This window comes from Sinocyclocheilus grahami, unplaced genomic scaffold, assembly GCF_001515645.1.
Source record: "Sinocyclocheilus grahami isolate Dianchi unplaced genomic scaffold, SAMN03320097.WGS_v1.1 scaffold794.1, whole genome shotgun sequence".
NCBI classification, from domain to species: Eukaryota; Metazoa; Chordata; class Actinopteri; order Cypriniformes; family Cyprinidae; genus Sinocyclocheilus; species Sinocyclocheilus grahami.
In genome coordinates this window covers 1294554-1311534 of record NW_015505973.1, presented here as the reverse complement: position 1 = coordinate 1311534, position 16981 = coordinate 1294554, and the positions used below count along the sequence as shown (strand labels likewise).

General features: G+C 37.5%; 1 protein-coding gene across 1 annotated transcript in view; it reads left to right on the top strand.

The window, feature by feature from the left end:
• Positions 1 to 299: 299 nt before the first annotated feature.
• The window catches only part of LOC107561821 (neurotrypsin-like), a 22817-nt gene continuing 6135 nt past the window's right edge, over positions 300 to 16981 (top strand). Inside the window, exons 1-10 of the mRNA XM_016246318.1 lie at positions 300 to 359; positions 5541 to 5558; positions 5746 to 5797; positions 6236 to 6478; positions 7426 to 7564; positions 8036 to 8214; positions 11459 to 11606; positions 11803 to 11949; positions 12916 to 13127; positions 16734 to 16875. Coding sequence (XP_016101804.1) covers positions 300 to 359; positions 5541 to 5558; positions 5746 to 5797; positions 6236 to 6478; positions 7426 to 7564; positions 8036 to 8214; positions 11459 to 11606; positions 11803 to 11949; positions 12916 to 13127; positions 16734 to 16875 — 1340 coding nt within the window. The remainder of the gene's footprint in view (positions 360 to 5540; positions 5559 to 5745; positions 5798 to 6235; positions 6479 to 7425; positions 7565 to 8035; positions 8215 to 11458; positions 11607 to 11802; positions 11950 to 12915; positions 13128 to 16733; positions 16876 to 16981) is intronic.

Here is a 16981-nt window from a genome sequence, read left to right as displayed (position 1 = left end):
TCATCAGTGCTGCGCGCACGGGGTACGTGAGCGCTTGGAGACGTAGCGCTGCGCGTGGGTCGCTACGAGGGTGTGTGCGTCCATGACACTACTCCACTACACCGATTAAACATCATATATCAACCTACGGCAGGTCACGGAGCATCGCATCACTCACCCTGGAAACCAACGCTCTTAAACGCCATCCGCGCAGTTGTGCCATTCAGTCCGTTTGAACAGCGCTCATTCGCGAATACACCCTGCTCCGGAGGTGGCTTCTAATACCGGAAAATGACACTGACCCATAGCCGGAGATAGGGATGGATCCAAGAGTGTGGAGGATGCTCGCCCTGCTCGGTGTGTTTGCAGTCTTACTGGAGGTAAGATGCGCCTTTAGGGCTGTTCAGTAATAGCGCGGAATAAATACACCTAAATGGCTTTATTAGATTTGCTAACACAATGTGTGCTTTTGCGTGCTCTTATTTGTATTGCTTTGAGCCACTAACATTAATGCAGCATGATTTCAAAGTGCACTTTTTGGCCAAATCTAGTTCAGCATCTTCTATCTGTCATTGTGCAATAAAACACTCACATGCTGTTTAATGGATTCCACCAAAGCCACCTCCCTCTAATAGAGGATCTGCCATGCTGTAGGGAGGAAATGTTGCTTAAATGATACACGTTAAACATGGGGTTTGTACATGGAGGATTATTAGATGTTTAAATTCAGTTATCATTTATTACCCTTTTTTTCTGTTTCCATTGTGAATGCACAAAGCTCAGAGCTTGCAAACCACAAGAATTCTAAAATACAACACACTGACCAATATTCTGCTGTAAGACTAATGAGTTTGATGAGCGTGCCAGAATACAATTATTGACCCACACACATAATGGTATTTCAGGGGATGTGGAGAAGAATTCAGTATTAGGATTGTTTGAAAAGAATGGTTGATTTTTTGTAATAGAGCATATCTACACTCAGAAGTCTCCAAACTCAGTTCAGCACAGAAGACAAAGAAACATCCAGTTGTGAAAGATTCAACAGAAATGCTTTGAACTTTCATGCTTTTTCATTTTGTGGTACTACCAACTAAACCACTCCTAGCATATCACTGCTAGCATATCATAAAAAAAAAAATTGCAGAGAAAGGCATCAGCGTTATTTAACAGCTAGACAATTGTACCTTCATCTCAGTTCACATCCACTACAGAGCTGGAGTATCTTAACATCTGTTTGGGCGGTGAAACAACAGCACTATGGGAAGGAATTAATGCGTAATATACCTGCCGTGCTCCATTAGAGACTTTATGCTCCTCTTGATTATGAAAATTTCACAGCACCAGCAAATCTGTTGAAGGGCTATGCTGCTGACATAGTGTCATACACCGGATTGATTTTAAATATCTGCGTGCATTTTAAAATGTGCATTTGCAATTAGACTCCTGGGATACAAAAAAACAGCAGCACACCGGATGTGTGCTATAGGCTAGACATCAAGGTTGATGTGAGCCTTCTTGTGTTTGCAGCTGTCAGTAAGACACACCTGGTCATATGTTCACTCATCTGTGCTATACTCCATTACCACAAGCTGTTTCTTGTATAGGTGTCATTTGAAATGGACAGCCAAATGGGAGTCAAAAACAAAGATGCTGTTTAAATCAAGGGTTTTGTTTAATGTATATTTTTCTGTTTGGGGGAAAGGAACATAATCAAGGACAGTGCCAGTCTGGCCCCAGTTGTTGCTGTGGAATGAGAATGACGGATGCAATTATGGCCGTAACTGACCTGAGTGGGTTGAGATGAGCACAAATATCAGGGCGCATAACTGGAGCTTGTTATCTATAATACAATTAGCCTTGCTGCTGGTGATGCTTAATCCTCAGATCAGTTTATTGGTCATGAATTACTGAAGTCAATACCATGTTTTCATCTGTAGACGTGTTTGAAAAATGACTGTGTGCAGTGCAGCTAGAAACAAAGGGGTTTTGAAAGAATAGTTCATTTAAAAATTAAAATTTGCTGAAAAGTTTCTCACCCTCAGGCCATACAAGATGTAGATGAATTTGTTTCTTTATCAAACAGATTTGGAGACATTTACCATTAAATCATTTGCTCACCAGTGGATCCTCTGCAGTGAATGGATGCCATCAGAATGAGAGTCCAGACATCTGATAAAAACAAAACAATAATCCACAAGTCCTCTATCCATAATATTGATTTCTGCAGTCTTGTCTAAAGCAGAAGAAATATGCACATATCTAGCACCCTTTACAAGCGAAAACAGTTCTAAACAAATATGTGGGTAGATTTTTATATGAGAGGACAACAGGGGACAGACTTTATTGTGAAGTTTTAGCTGTTTGAACTCTTATTCTTTATAGGAATAGTTCATTAAAAAAATGATTTTTTTAAAAATTATTTATTCACCTTCATGTTATTCCAAACCTGTATTTTTTTCTTTCTTTTGTGGACCTCAAAAGAAGTTCATCATGCAGAAGATGTCTATCTGTTCTCTTTTAAGGATTCAAATGTAAGCTGAATGTATCAGTCCTAAAGGGATAGTTAATTCTATCATTATTTACTCATCCTTATAACATTCCAAACCCATAATGTTGTTGTTTTCTGTGGAGCACGATTGTTTTTAAAGAATCATTATGGAGATTTCCATATAATCTTAGTTTATCATGACCAGGGGCTGTAAAATTCTAAATATAACAAAAGGCATAATAAATGCACCATTAATTCTAAAAACAATATCAAATGTGGCACCTATTGTGCAGGTTGGATGTCAATAACATCAAATGTCAATAATTATTCAGTGTTTCTTAATGTCGTGACATCAAAACTGCACCATAATCAAAATGTTTGATTCAAGAGCTGCAATATAGGTGAAGAAGATAGTCTATGAATAATAAATAAAGATTTTTATAGATTACATTTATGGTCTACATTTATTTCTATTTACTATAAGGAAAAAAGGACATTGTACATATTCTAAAGAATCTGTGTTGTTCTTGCCTGTGCAAAAGTTGCTTTTGTGTTGCTGGCGTGTTGTCAGTTGCTCCTAGGGTGTTGCTGTGTTGTTGCTAAGATGTTCTGGGTGGTTGTTAGGCTGTTGCTAAGGTGTTCTGTATGGTTGTGAAGTTGTTACTGGGCCAAGTCAAACAATCCACACCAAGATTCTATGATGTTCTATACCATTCAAACGTTTTGATACAGTATTTTTTATTTTTATAAATTAATACTTTTATTCAGCAAGGGTGCATTAAATTGATCAAAAGTAACAGTAAAGACATTTATTATGTTACTGAAGACTTATATTTCAAATAAATGCTGTTCCTTTGAACTTTCATCAAAAAATCTTAGAAAAGTGTATTACGATTTCTACAGAAATATTACGCAGCAATTACTGTTTTCAGCATTTATAATAATTAGAAATGTTTCTTGAACACCATTTCAGCATATTGCAATGATCTCTGAAGAATCATGTGACACTGAAGCCTGGAGTAATGGCTGCTAAAAGTTCAGCTTTTCCATCACGGGAATAAATTACATTTTAAAATAGATTGTAAATAATATTTCACATATTGCTGTTTTTAGTGTATTTTTGATATACATAAGTATAGCATAAGAGACTACTTTCGAATAATTGAAAGAATTTTACCAACCCCATACTTTTGCTAGTATTTTAAGTTTAAAAAAAAAAAACTTTTTATTAGAGTTAGTCTTAAAACAAGATTGCTAGTGGAGTAAGAAAAATAGTCTTAATTAAAGAAATATTCTCTGAAAACAAACCTAATTATCTAACACAATTTTGCTTCTCAAGAAAATTGATCTGGTTTAAAAGGACGTTTAGATACTTTACTGTAAAACAAAATACTAATTAAAATGAAAATTAATTAAAAAAATTATTAAATGCTTTTTATTCTGTGTCACTCGCTACAGATGAAATATTTTTCAGTTTGTTCCAGACACTTTATCGACAGCATTATGGCGTTTCCTGCCCACACATCTTTATGCATCCAATTAAGTAGAAACGCAGAGAACGATTTCCCTGAGGTTGGCACAACTCTTTCTGAGAGTGCTCTCCGCCATCCTTTTTTTAATATGTCTAATTCAGCTCTGCCCTGATTGCACTGAGTCTGTCTGAGCTTGCAGATGGAGACATTAATCTACTGCTGCTCTTACACACACTCACACACGCACACACTGTTCCATGGTAATATATGTTTTTCTGATGTCACTTGAATGCAGACAGCCTAGCTCAGAAAGTGCAGTCGTATGAGTATGCAGACAAAGAAGACTGCAGACGTGCTAGTCGTGACTGTGAATTAACAGCCTGTTCTTTCTACTGTCGGTGATGTGATTTCAAAGGCAAATAGAAGGTGGAGGACCCTTCATATCTACAGAGCTTTCTGGTGACAGGCTGGGAAAGGCATTCTGCTAAGTCATGTAGTGCTGGATTCTGGGACTTAAGGAACTGTGGCTGTCTTTGGGTCCAACTCACAGCAAAGTTCCTCAAAAATTGCAGACAGACGTGGAAAATCTGCTGACATCTCTCTGAGGCTTTTTTTGTGCAATGTCTGCAGCATTTCACAGTCCATATGGACCTCACCATCTAAACTCTCCATGAGTGCTTCCCATAGTTCTGCTCTCTCCATGTGTTCAGTCATCCGGCGAGAGATGCATCAGCACAGTACTAAACTCAAACACTCAATCCCCCATTAGTAAAGTAAAGTTGTGTTCAAACTGTTTAAAAGTTTAGAACAGCTCCACTAATAAACTTTCCGACACTTTATCTAGCCATTCAAAGCGTGTATGATGTTACATGAGAAATGCAATTTGATCCTGATTTTCACAGTGCTACAACCCCAAAATCGAGTTAACATAATCAAGTTTGTATTCTGGAAGAAGACCAGCTCTGATTTTCCATCCAGCTATCTATGATCCAGGCATAATCGTGTGAGGACTTCTGTTTCCTTCAGTCATTTTCCCAATCATTTCTTATTTTTTTAATTTCTTCTTCTTTTTTTCTTATGTGCTTAAACATCATCTTAGTGATTTTTATTTTTCACCGTCGCCTTTAGCTGCTCACTGTTTGTAATAAACTCTTCTTTGTAATGCTGCCTTGGAACCATATGCATTGTGAATAGCTGTATAAAACTTAATTGATTTATTTTATTTTTTTTGCATTTTTGTCCACTTGCTTATTTTCTGTTTGTTTTGTTGTGCACTAAGTAGCCCTGCCCACAGTGAAATCTCATTGGTTTAAAATCCTGGTCTATATTAAAAATCAAACAATTTAGCTGTGATGGTGCCACGTCATGCAGATTTTTTTTCTTTTCGGTTTGGACAGACAAATTACTTGTCTTGTCACTGGAAGCTTGTCTTTACTATTAATGTGACTGGAAGAACATTTGTTCATCACTTTGAGAGAACCTTAACAGAACATTAGTCGAAGTTTTGAGAACACTCCCTGTTATCTGTGTAGAAACCATAACTTTTCCTTAATAAAAGGTGCAAGCTTGAAATAATTGTGCCTTTAAATCCTGTACAGGTGGTGGAGCTCTTGTTGGTGAGTCTCAAGTAGGGCAGGTCAGTGAGAGTTCGGCTCCCTGCTGCTTTATTGGCTGCTCATCTCAGCTTCTCAGCACCTGCTTAGAGCGCAGCCTTGTCTAATCCCTCGTCCTTTATGCTGGAAAAGGAGGCTGAAAGAGGCATCCAGATGTCCACTTTCTCTCTCTTTTAACTCTCCTGCCCAGGGCCTGAGGAATCAGTGCTCATGGCTTGGAGGAGATGTGGAGGCCAAGTTGGGTGTTCCGGAGAGATAAACAAAAGGGCCGCTGTTAGATACAAGATGCTGGCAGAAAAGCCATATTGAAAAGCTGCATCTGCAGCTCTACAGATTGGCAATTTATACAGGGATTATTATTTTGGACTCTAGAAGGGGATTTTAGGAAGGATTTTGGTAGATAGTGAGCGCTCTTGGAACTAAACCTAAAAAATTTTTTTTGTGCATGCAGAATAACAGTTACTTCTTTAAATGTCTCAAGATAGATAGATAGATAGATAGGTCATGGCTGATACTCATATTAAGTAGACACACTCGATATTGACTACTGTTTGAACAAACGAATCAGACTTCATCACTTGCAAAATATCAGTGTGAACAGTCACCCTTGAAGATGGGATTTGAAAACTAAATCGGATTTATGCACAGTATAAAATCCTTTTTCTCTTTTTTCGCCCCAGTTCCTCTGTCCTGCTCCGAGGGCTTCACTGAGCTGGGCTATTACAACGGCACAGTTTCTCAGACCGACTCGGGTTCACCCTGTCTAAAGTGGACCGAATTCCCAGATTACATGCAGCAGTATCCGGGCAGGGGTCTTGGAGAGCACAATTTTTGTCGAAATCCTGACCGTGAGTCCAACCCATGGTGTTTTTTCAGGCAGAGTTCAGGGGCCATTGGTTGGGCCTACTGCGACTGCCATCAAGGTGAGTACTACAGCGTTTCATTAAAGGTGGCTAGCTACACTCCACTAGTGAGTAAATTCAAAAAGTATTATAGATCTTTTGTAATATGATTTTTAAAAATAATATTCCTTAAGGCGGCGTCCCACTAGCCAAGTCGAAACAACATTTTTCTGTCTGAGATCTGTCACGTTCACTGATTTAAAATGTTATGTAAACAGCAACCTGCAGTTTCCTGTCATAGATTGCAATACCTAATTTTGGCAAATCAATGTGAAACTCACCAAAATAACAACAGAAAAAAACAGCAATTCACATCTACCCAATGAATCTCTTCGAATTTTGCTGCGGAATATTCATGCACAGCTTCAATGAGAAAAAGATGCGCTTCTAATAAACAACCCTAACCGTTTTATTTTATTCATTTTAGTGTCTGAGAATTCCAGAAAAACACAATCAGTGTTTGCAATATGTGGCTTTGCATCTGCTGAGAAAAAAAGTTTGGGTCAGATCCATTAACTCATCAGGGAGTTGACTCTCTGGGGCTGTTAACGCTTCCCGCAGAGAGAAACACAGGAGCTTATGACTGAAAATCAGCTAGTGGGACGGCCTTAGATGTTCAAATATTCTAACATTCTTCAGATGATAAATAAGTGTTTTAGGATCTCTATATGTGTACTGTTGTCCTACTTTCCTTCAACTTCATCAACTTCATATTTAGAAATCAGTGGTTGACATTCTTGTGAAGAATATTCTGTATGTATCTCAGGAAAATTAGAAAAGGTTTATTCTTAAAGAAAGAAGAAGCTTGTGTAAAAAGCATCTTTGCATTCTGTGTGCAGTTGAGACAAAAGGTGACTGTGACTTTGCTAAGTAGGACATGCTCCTGGATCAACATTCTGTTCCTGTTATCAACCAATCACATATTACTCTTATATATATATATATTTATCTCTCACTTGTTTGCTCAGGAGCAGTCAGGTTAGCAGGAGGTTCATCCCCAAAGAGTGGCCGACTGGAGGTCTACCTGAATGGCCAGTGGGGGTCGGTTTGTGACACACACTGGACAGACCATGATGCTAGTGTGGTTTGCCGACAGCTTGGACTGGGGTATGGGAATTTATGTTTATTTCTAATTGGGGCTATCAATTTAACACATTAATTTAGAACAATGGATTAAATATAATGTAAAAAATGATGCTTCGACTGAAACAGTAATGTAATGTCTGTGAATTATAATTAATTGTTTTTTTTCTCAACAAATATGTCATGATTAATTGCAATTCATTTGAAAAATTTGTAATGTAATTAATTTAATAAAATTCAGCCCTGCTTTATTTTATCTGTGAGTATCAGATCTGATTTTCCATAGATTTATGGATCTGTGCCTCTCAGTGTGGTCAAAGCAAGGGTACTCATTTGTATATTTAAATGATTAATTAAAATTCACAGTGTCTTGATTTTTTACTATGTCTATTTTTGATTTAGCCTTTGTTAAATCATCTAAAAGTGGGTGGAAAGACTCACGTCGCTGAACAGTGGAGGAGATAACTTCTTCATATTTCTTTCCATTTGTTGTAGTGAGATTGGCACGGCTCTCCAGCACTCATATTTTGGCCCCGGCTCCGGGCTTTTTCACTACGCCCGCCTTGGCTGCCGTGGTGATGAGAAATCCCTGCTGGATTGCAGAAGCAGGAAGTTTGTTACGAGTGACTGTAACCATGGAAACGAGGCCGTAGTGGTGTGCGCACCACCTGAAGGTCAGTGTGCTTTCTGTGACAGTGAAGCTAATGACCTTTTAAGTGAAATAAACACTCTTGCATCTACACTCTTAAAAATAAAGGTGCTTCAAAAGGTTCTTCAAGCGATGCCATAGAAGAACCATTTTTGGTTCCACAAAGAACCATTCAGTCAAAGGTTCTTTAAAGAACCATCTCTTTCTTATCTTATTGTAATCTGAAGAACCTTTTTCACCACAAAGAACCTTTTGTGAAACAGAAAGGTTCTTCAGATGTTGAAGGTTCTTTATGGAACCATTTAGACAAAAAGGTTCTTCTATGGCATCGTGAAGCACCTTTATTTTTAAGAGTGTAGATGCCCTCACAAAACCACAGAGCTGTCATAAAACAGAAAAAGTGCTTTTAAATTGGATACAAAGATCATCAGGGTTATTTAAAGTCTGTTTTCGAGAATTAAATTTCAGCCTCTGTGTCTGCATTGTAAGTGAACATCGCAATATGGCAAATAAGACTGCTCCCATTATAATCAACAAAGTTGTCTACAAGTGCTTATAATGTGAGCGTCTTGTTTTTTTCATGATGTGTTGTGCTGCACCTCGTTGCTTGCTTGCAGTGCAGACCGGCTGTAAAACCTGATAATTAAATTACATTCAGTTGCAGTATTAGCTGTTAATTTACTCTTGTTTTTGTAATCTTGATGCAAATCATTACATTATCAAAATAATGTCATCGTTGATGCCCCTTTATGCTTTATTATGCTTTCAGCTACCGATAAGAGTGGACTATTCTCAGCTCTGTCAAATTTGAAATTAATTCCACAGATTTTGCCATAAAAACAGAATTGAAGATCTAAAACAGTGTCTGGATAATGACTTGTGACGCTATGATTTTTCTTCAGTGTTGTGATATAAATATGAAAAATATAATTAGACATTGCTGTAATTGTCAGTTTCTGCACATTTTACTCTATTTCTTCCCTGTTCACCCTGCATTTTCTAAAAGTGGCCCTCGAGCGACGTCATTTGAGTATGTCTGATCTACCTGAATACTAAGACAGAAAACCACGGGGTGTGTGATGGAACATCATGAGGATGATTATGTTATCTTTGAATTGCCATTATTGCTGCTGCTTTGTCCATTCATTTTGACTTATTAAATTGGCGCTTACTGAGATTAGAAATTTTAATGAAACATTTCAGTGGGGGCTCATACTTTCTTTGGTGGAATCAAAAGAGCCATAGTTTCTTTTGTAGAAAGGTACAACGGGGGAAAAAATGAGAAAAGAGGTTGGAAAGCAAATCAATGGCGTCTGAACTCATGATTGCCTACTGAGAGCTTTATTGAAGACACAATCTGAGGACACACGGACACATGTGCACTGTGCTGCGTTACCAGGACAGCAAATTATGTATTTTAGCCCTTGAATTGAAAGAATGGCTGCATATAATGTGTTCCTGACATGAATTATTATTATTATATATGAAATATTACCAGCAACTGTGCATATATCTGATCGTAGTGATTGGTTTTGCTTCAGGACCTAGTTTTTATAGTGGACATTAATTGATGACTCAACACATTACCACATTATTATGATAAAATATAAAAACAATATGCAAATATACTTACACTTCTGTTCAACATTTTTGGGAGTCAGTAAGCTTTTGAAATGTTATTCAAAGAAGTACCTAATGCTCATCAAGGCTGCATATATTTGATTAAAACACAGTAAAAACAGTTCTTCAATACTGTGAAATATAGGGGGCAGTCGTAGCCTAATGGTTAGAGAGTCTGACTTGTAATCCAAAGGTCGCGGGTTTGAGTCTTGGTACCAGCAGGGATTGTAGGTGGAGGGAGTGAATAACCAGCACTCTCTTCCACCTTCAATGCCATGTCTGAGGTGAGAGTGTGTGTGTGTCTGTGTGTGCGCTTGGATGGGTTAAATGCAGAGCAAAAATTCAGAGTATGGGACACTGAATTTCGAGTATGGTTATACACAAATTATTACACTACATTATTACACTTTAAAATTACTTTAAAATTGTGGCGTTTAAACGATGCTCAATTGGTAATAAGGGGCCCACAGTGTGCCAAGATAATATCCCCCACACCATTACACCACCACCACCAGCCTGAACCATTGAGACAAGGCAGGATGGATCCATGCTTTCATGTTCTTTACGCCAAATTCTGACCCTACCATCTGAATGTCGCAGCAGAAATCGAGACTCATCAGACCAGGCAACGTTTTTCCAATCTTCTATTGTCCAATTTTGGTGAGCCTGTACGAATTGTAGCCTCCGCTTCCTGTTCTTAGCTGACAGGAGCGGCACCCGGTGTGGTCTTCTGCTGCTGTAGCCCATCTGCTTCAGGGTTCGACGTGTTGCCGTTCAGAGATGGTATTCTGCATACCTTGGTTGTAACGAGTGGTTATTTGAGTTACTGTTGCCTTTCTATCATCTCTAACCAGTCTGCCCATTCTTCTCTCACCTCTCAACAAGGCATTTTCGTCCACACAACTGCCGCTCACTGGATATTTTCTCTTTTTCGGACCATTCTCTGTAAACCCTAGAGATGGTTGTGCGTGAAAATCCTAGTAGATCAGCAGTTTTTGAAATACTCAGACCAGTCCGTCTGGCACCAACAACCATTCCACGTTCAAAGTCACTTAAATCCCCTTTCTTCCCCATTCTGATGCTCGGTTTGAATTTCAGCAAGTCGTCTTCACCACATCTAGATGCCTAAATGCATTGAGTTGCTGCCATGTGATTGGCTGATTAGCAATTTGTGTTACCAAGCAATTGAACAGGTCTAAATCTTTTGTAACTTTATTAATGTATTTACTGTCACTTCTGATTAATTTAATGCTGAATAAAAGTATTAATTTCTTTAAATAGAAAAATTTTACTGACCCTAAATTTTAGTATATAGGCCTGTATCAATAAAAGTATATATATCAACAGCAGATTTTTCCATGAACCAGTATTTAACATAGCCTGGGTTGTATTTTTCTTTTCTTTTTTACCTAAAAGTTCAGATTTTATTTTGCTACCCTAATAACGCATAATTATATGGTTAGTTGTAATTAGCATACTTTTTTCCACTGCCCTCTGCGACCCTATTAGAGAAGACCTGCAACCCACTAGTTAAGAACCTTTGGATTATTTCACAGAAAGAGATAACTGCATGCAGAGCATTCTGGGTGTCACTACATTTATTGAAGTGTTTGTGGCTTTGGGTCATGATTCCTGGTTTGCCTGCTCAGGTAATGGACCGCCGCTGCGGTTGGTTGGTGGGGAGGAGGACTTTGAGGGACGAGTTGAGGTCTTCCATAATGGGCACTGGGGGACCATTTGCGATGATCAGTGGGATGACATGGATGCTGAGGTGGTCTGCAGGCAGCTCGGATTGGGGTGAGTCCAATGTAGAACTAATATATCAAATACTAATCGTTCACACCCTGTCATAAATATACAGTGGATGGTTTCAGAGTAATACATCATACTTTTAACTCCTACCTTTTCTAAAATGCCTTTTGCAAACATCTTGGCAAGGTTTTAAAGAAGCAGTTGCACATGTTGTCTCTTGTGAGGTATTTTCATTCCTGAGTGCTCTTATCTCGATGAGAGGAAGATTGGGTGATAACCCATGGGAAGGTCGTCTGGAAGTATATCACTCTGGGGACTGGGGCACGGTGTGTGATGACAGCTGGACGGAGCAGCATGCACAGGTGGTCTGCAGACAGCTGGGATTCAGGTGCTATTCTTTAATCCTGCCGGTAGCTGTGTATATATACAGTAGCTGTATTATTTAAAACTGAGGAATGATGTCAGAATATTTCAAACAGTTGGGCCTTGATTAACATAGATTTCATATAAAAGACATTTGGTAATGCAGTCATGTATGTAAATTTGTAATATACAATACTGTTAAAAAATTTGGGGACATTAAGATTTTTTGGTGTTTTTGAAAGAAGTCCTTATTGCATTTATTTATTCAAAAATACAGTAAAAAACACAATATTGTGAAATATTATTACAATTTAAAATAAATTATAATCATTTAAAAATTAAAAAATTTAATTTATTCTTTTGATTGCATAGCTGGATTTTCAGCAGCTATTACTCCAGTCTTCAGTGTCACATGAACCTTCAGAAATCATTCTAGTATGTCAATTTTTTTGTACAAATGTAAAATTCTTTACTGTCACTTTTGATCAATGTAATGCATCCTTACTAAATAAAAGTTCAAAGTTAAAAAAAAATCTTACTGACCCCAAACTTTTGAATGGTAGTGTAATTTTGAATAAAACAATTGCCAAAAGCTCACAATAAATAATTTCATATCGTTTTTGTACTTCACAGCATTGTTACATTAATTTAAATATATAGGTATAGAGAAATAAACAGAAGTATATTAAAAAATGTTAATAATGTAGATCAACAATCTTCAGTAAATTAGTGCCCAGTATCAAATGCCTTAAGTTTATATTATCACTAAGGGTTTTCTTAACCTAAGGGGGTTTGTTTTGCAATCGGCTGCAGGGATTTAGTAATTAAATTCACTTAGAAGTGTCCTCCTATACAATAGTAGTAAGTGTCCAATGTGGGCGTATGAATGTCTCTATAGGATCAATATGTATAAATGAAGTATTTTGCGGGAGAATTTAAAGTAGCTTTAAATTATTGGGAATTTATCATGAGTGTGTGTGTGTCCATGTAGGGGTGGTGCAGATGTCGCTCCTGCTGGCGCTTTCGGAGAAGGAACAGGGCTGATTCTGCTTGACGATGTGGAGTGTGAAGGCAGTGAGAGCTCTTTGCTGGAGTGTAAACATAGTGTGTGGGGTCGACATGATTGCTCTCATAACGAAGATGTTGGAATACTCTGCCACAGGGTAGAAAACAATGAGGTCCCACTGGCTCCAGAAAGTACTGGTGAGTTATCTGGAACACACACCAACATACGCTTCAGTGTGTGAGTAAGGCTTTGTGTGAGGTCGGTGCAGATACGTTTTGCTGATATAATTTTCTGTGTGTGCACCGCTTTGACCCTTTCTGAAATTCAGAGGGGATCTAAATGTCACTTGTTGACAGAGGCCAGGAATAAACGCAGCCATTGTAGTTTCCCAAGTGCTTGCTTTTAATGATAAAAACTTCCATTTAAATGTCAATAAAGTATCGTGTAGCCCTTGGCATCCACAATGCTACCTTTGCCATTTGACAGTGTAACATTAGAAAAACATGATTTATTTTCCCCAAACAAAAATTTCAATCTAAACTATTATCATATAACATCAGTACTCTTTTTGCCCCCAGTCAATGACATTTTGAGTATGTTTGAATAGGTATGTTTGAAATCTTAGGTTTGAATGGCAAGATTCATCAAAATGTGTGTGGCTGTGTGTTGCTTATAATGTTCTGCTAGCATTGTTATCTAAGAGATGAAAGATGACAAAGTCAAAATTCATGATTTTATTGATTAAAAAAGTTAGGCCTTTTTAAATGTTTCTTTGTATGATAAAGAACATTAGAGCCTTTGATGTAGCATTGGATTTTGGACGTTCAGTACGAATTGAAGATTCCACCTTATAGGAACCTTACATTACCTACTGTAATTGTCACTTTATTCTAATAGACTTTATATATCACAATTATGAGTATAATTGCAACTTTTTACACTAGTACAATTACTGTCAAACGAAACATATACTTTTATTCAACAAGGATACAATAAATTGATCAAAAATTATATTAAATATATTTATGTTGTTACAAAAAGATTTTAAATAAATGCTGTTCTTTTGAACTTAATATTAAATTAACTTATTAACTTAAAAAATGTATCACGGTTTCCACAAAAATATTAAGCAGTAGAACTGTTTTTTTCAACATTGATAAAAATAAGAAATATTTATTGAGCATCAAATCAGCATATTAGAATGATTTCTGAGGATCATGTGACACAATGGGTGCTTAATAATGAGCTTTTTCATCACATAAATTAAAATATTTTAAATTTAAAATACATTAACAAAGAAGAGTTATTTTAAATGGTAATATAATATTTTAAACTATATATATAAACTTGGAAACAAAAAAGATATATATCTCACAGTAATCACCTGTGTATGTCTCACAACAAACAAAAAAACTGTGAAAATGAAAATTATAAAAGCAGACAGAAATTGTGTATCCTCAGATCTCTTCCTTGTTACATTCGTTTTCTTTTTACAGATAGAAATTAAATGCACAGAAAGCTCGATATACAGTGGGCATTATATTATATTTTACACAATATTTAATCAAAATTTCAGAAATGATAACTGAAAACAGAAATAAAGCTGTTGTTGTTTAGAAACCAACACTAGGGGGAGCTAACACTTCTGTTCATTAGCTAGGCGTTGTTAAATGCCATACACTGGTATTAGTCACTAGCTAGTGAACTACAACCTTTGCATCCCCTTACACTAGCTACTAATGATTTAAGCACTGCACGTAGTTCACGACAGCGCAAAGTGTATAGCAATGGGTTGATGCCTGAGTTCAGCAGGCATAGTGTACTGCAGAAGGCAAATGCCTTTTTTTGTGGTTTTGAAAGCTCTGTTGCAACTACATCTGTCATCATGAAGGAAAGGACAGGCAGCCAACACACTAACAGAATTAGCAAAACACAGCTAAAAGTCTTTGCCAAATGGATGTCCACACGCATACGTGCTAGTTCTGGATGTTCAGCGGACATATTGGCTTCATGTTTGTGGGCCATCCACACTATCAGAGCATAGGCTACCAGTATGAGGACGATCACCACCAACACAAGACTGGCAAAGAATCCCAAGTAGTAACGATTCACATATGGAAAGAGATGGGAGCATGATTGACAAGCCTGACATCTCCAGCCCATCAGAGGAAGGAAGGAAATGAGGGCAGCCATAACCCATAAAGTCACAATAGCCACCAAGGCTCTTTTACGTGTCAGCAGCACCTTGTAGGTTGAAACCTTGTAGATGGCGTGATAGCGGTCAGCTGCCATCACAAGCAGACTTCCAACTGATCCTGTAAACGCCATGGTCACGCCACCCAGCTTAAGCAGATACTCTGTTTGCTCAAACGATTTGTCAGAAAGGTGGAAATTCAGGAAGTTGATGGTGAAACAGATGCATGCAATAGTGTCCGCCAATGCCAAGCTGCCCATAAACAGGTAAGACGGATGTTGCCGTAGGTTCCTAGAGCAAGCTATGACAACCAGAATGAGCACATTGACCAGGAGGCTGAGAGGTGTGATCAACAGACAGATGGTGCCGATGGCTACCTTCTCTGTGCTGTTTAGCACTGTGTAGTCATTTTTGCAGGAAATCGTCATAATTTTAGTTATGGAAGTCTGTGAAAGTACAGTATATTGTATCATTTTAGATTTCCACAATTTGCTTTTGTAGCTGTTTTGTAGTGTTTTACTCACCTGTACGAATCGGTTATGAATTGTGCTTCTTCCTGGTGGTGTTGTGTGGTCTGTTGTCGCGCGTCTAACCCAGTAACACCATGTTAAACAGAAAGAAAAAAAAACTTTAAAATGATATACGTACATACCTAATATAGACACATACATACACACACTTAACAATAATTAAATAAATTATAATAATTAGACAATCATTTAAATAAATAATAATAATTAATTAATTGCCTTTTTTTGGAGAGTAGAAGCTTTACAGACCCATCTGTCACAAAAGCAGTTTCTTGAACAAGTGGCAGATCTGTGGTTAGTGGTTGTCAACATGAAGGCTTACACAACTACATTATGTTGTATGTGTGTGTTCTGCCTGTTGGAAAAATTTAATTTATTTATTTGACTTTAACATCTTTACATGAAAAGGCATGCACAACCCGATATACTTTGATTATGCAACACATTGGATAAAAAAAAGGATATTTAATGAGAATAATGCAGCGCAGGACTTTTATCCATTAGGAGCTGATGGATAGTGAAAGTTGGGCTGCTACGTATTAGAGAATGAGGGGAGGGGTATCAAGACAGATATTCAAGACGATAACTGAAAAGGAAAGCTTTTTTTTCTGTAACGTGCACTGAGGAATTGCATACAAAAAGAATGTGTATTAAGATGTGCATGAATGTGTATTAAGAATGTAAATAAATAATAAAAGGTCTATTTTGATTTCATGTTCATTTTAAGATGCTATAAAACACTGACTATTCATTCTTCCTTTTCACTGACTGTTAACATCATGTGCTTACATGTCATGTTGTGGTGTAAGCTACACTGCCAGTAACAGAGCCTGCTTCTTTCACTCCTAATGCATTACACAAGACTGAGGTGGATGTGCTTCTTTTGTCTGAAACAAAATAAACTGAAGTCTGCAGTCACACCACATTTCTTAAATCATTCATGTCTTTCGTCTAACTGCCTGTATTAAGCTTAAATGGAAAACTACTACTGAAAAAACTACTTTTTGAAGATGCACAGTACTCTAAGTGACACAATCTAAGCTCTGTTCTCTATTTTGCTTGCTTTTCTGTGGTTTCAGGACCTCTGGTACAATTGGCAGGTGGCGACAATAGAAAAGAGGGCAGAGTGGAGGTGTTTCTTAACGGAGAGTGGGGCAGCGTCTGTGATCATGGCTGGAATGATGTCAATGCTGCCGTCGTCTGCAGACAGCTCGGATTCACGTACGGATCCATTTGCATCATTTTAACACAAAATTACGGTGGCCGAGAAGTGCAAAGCAAATCACAATTCTGAAAACAAAATAACAAATTACAAACGCAAATGCAA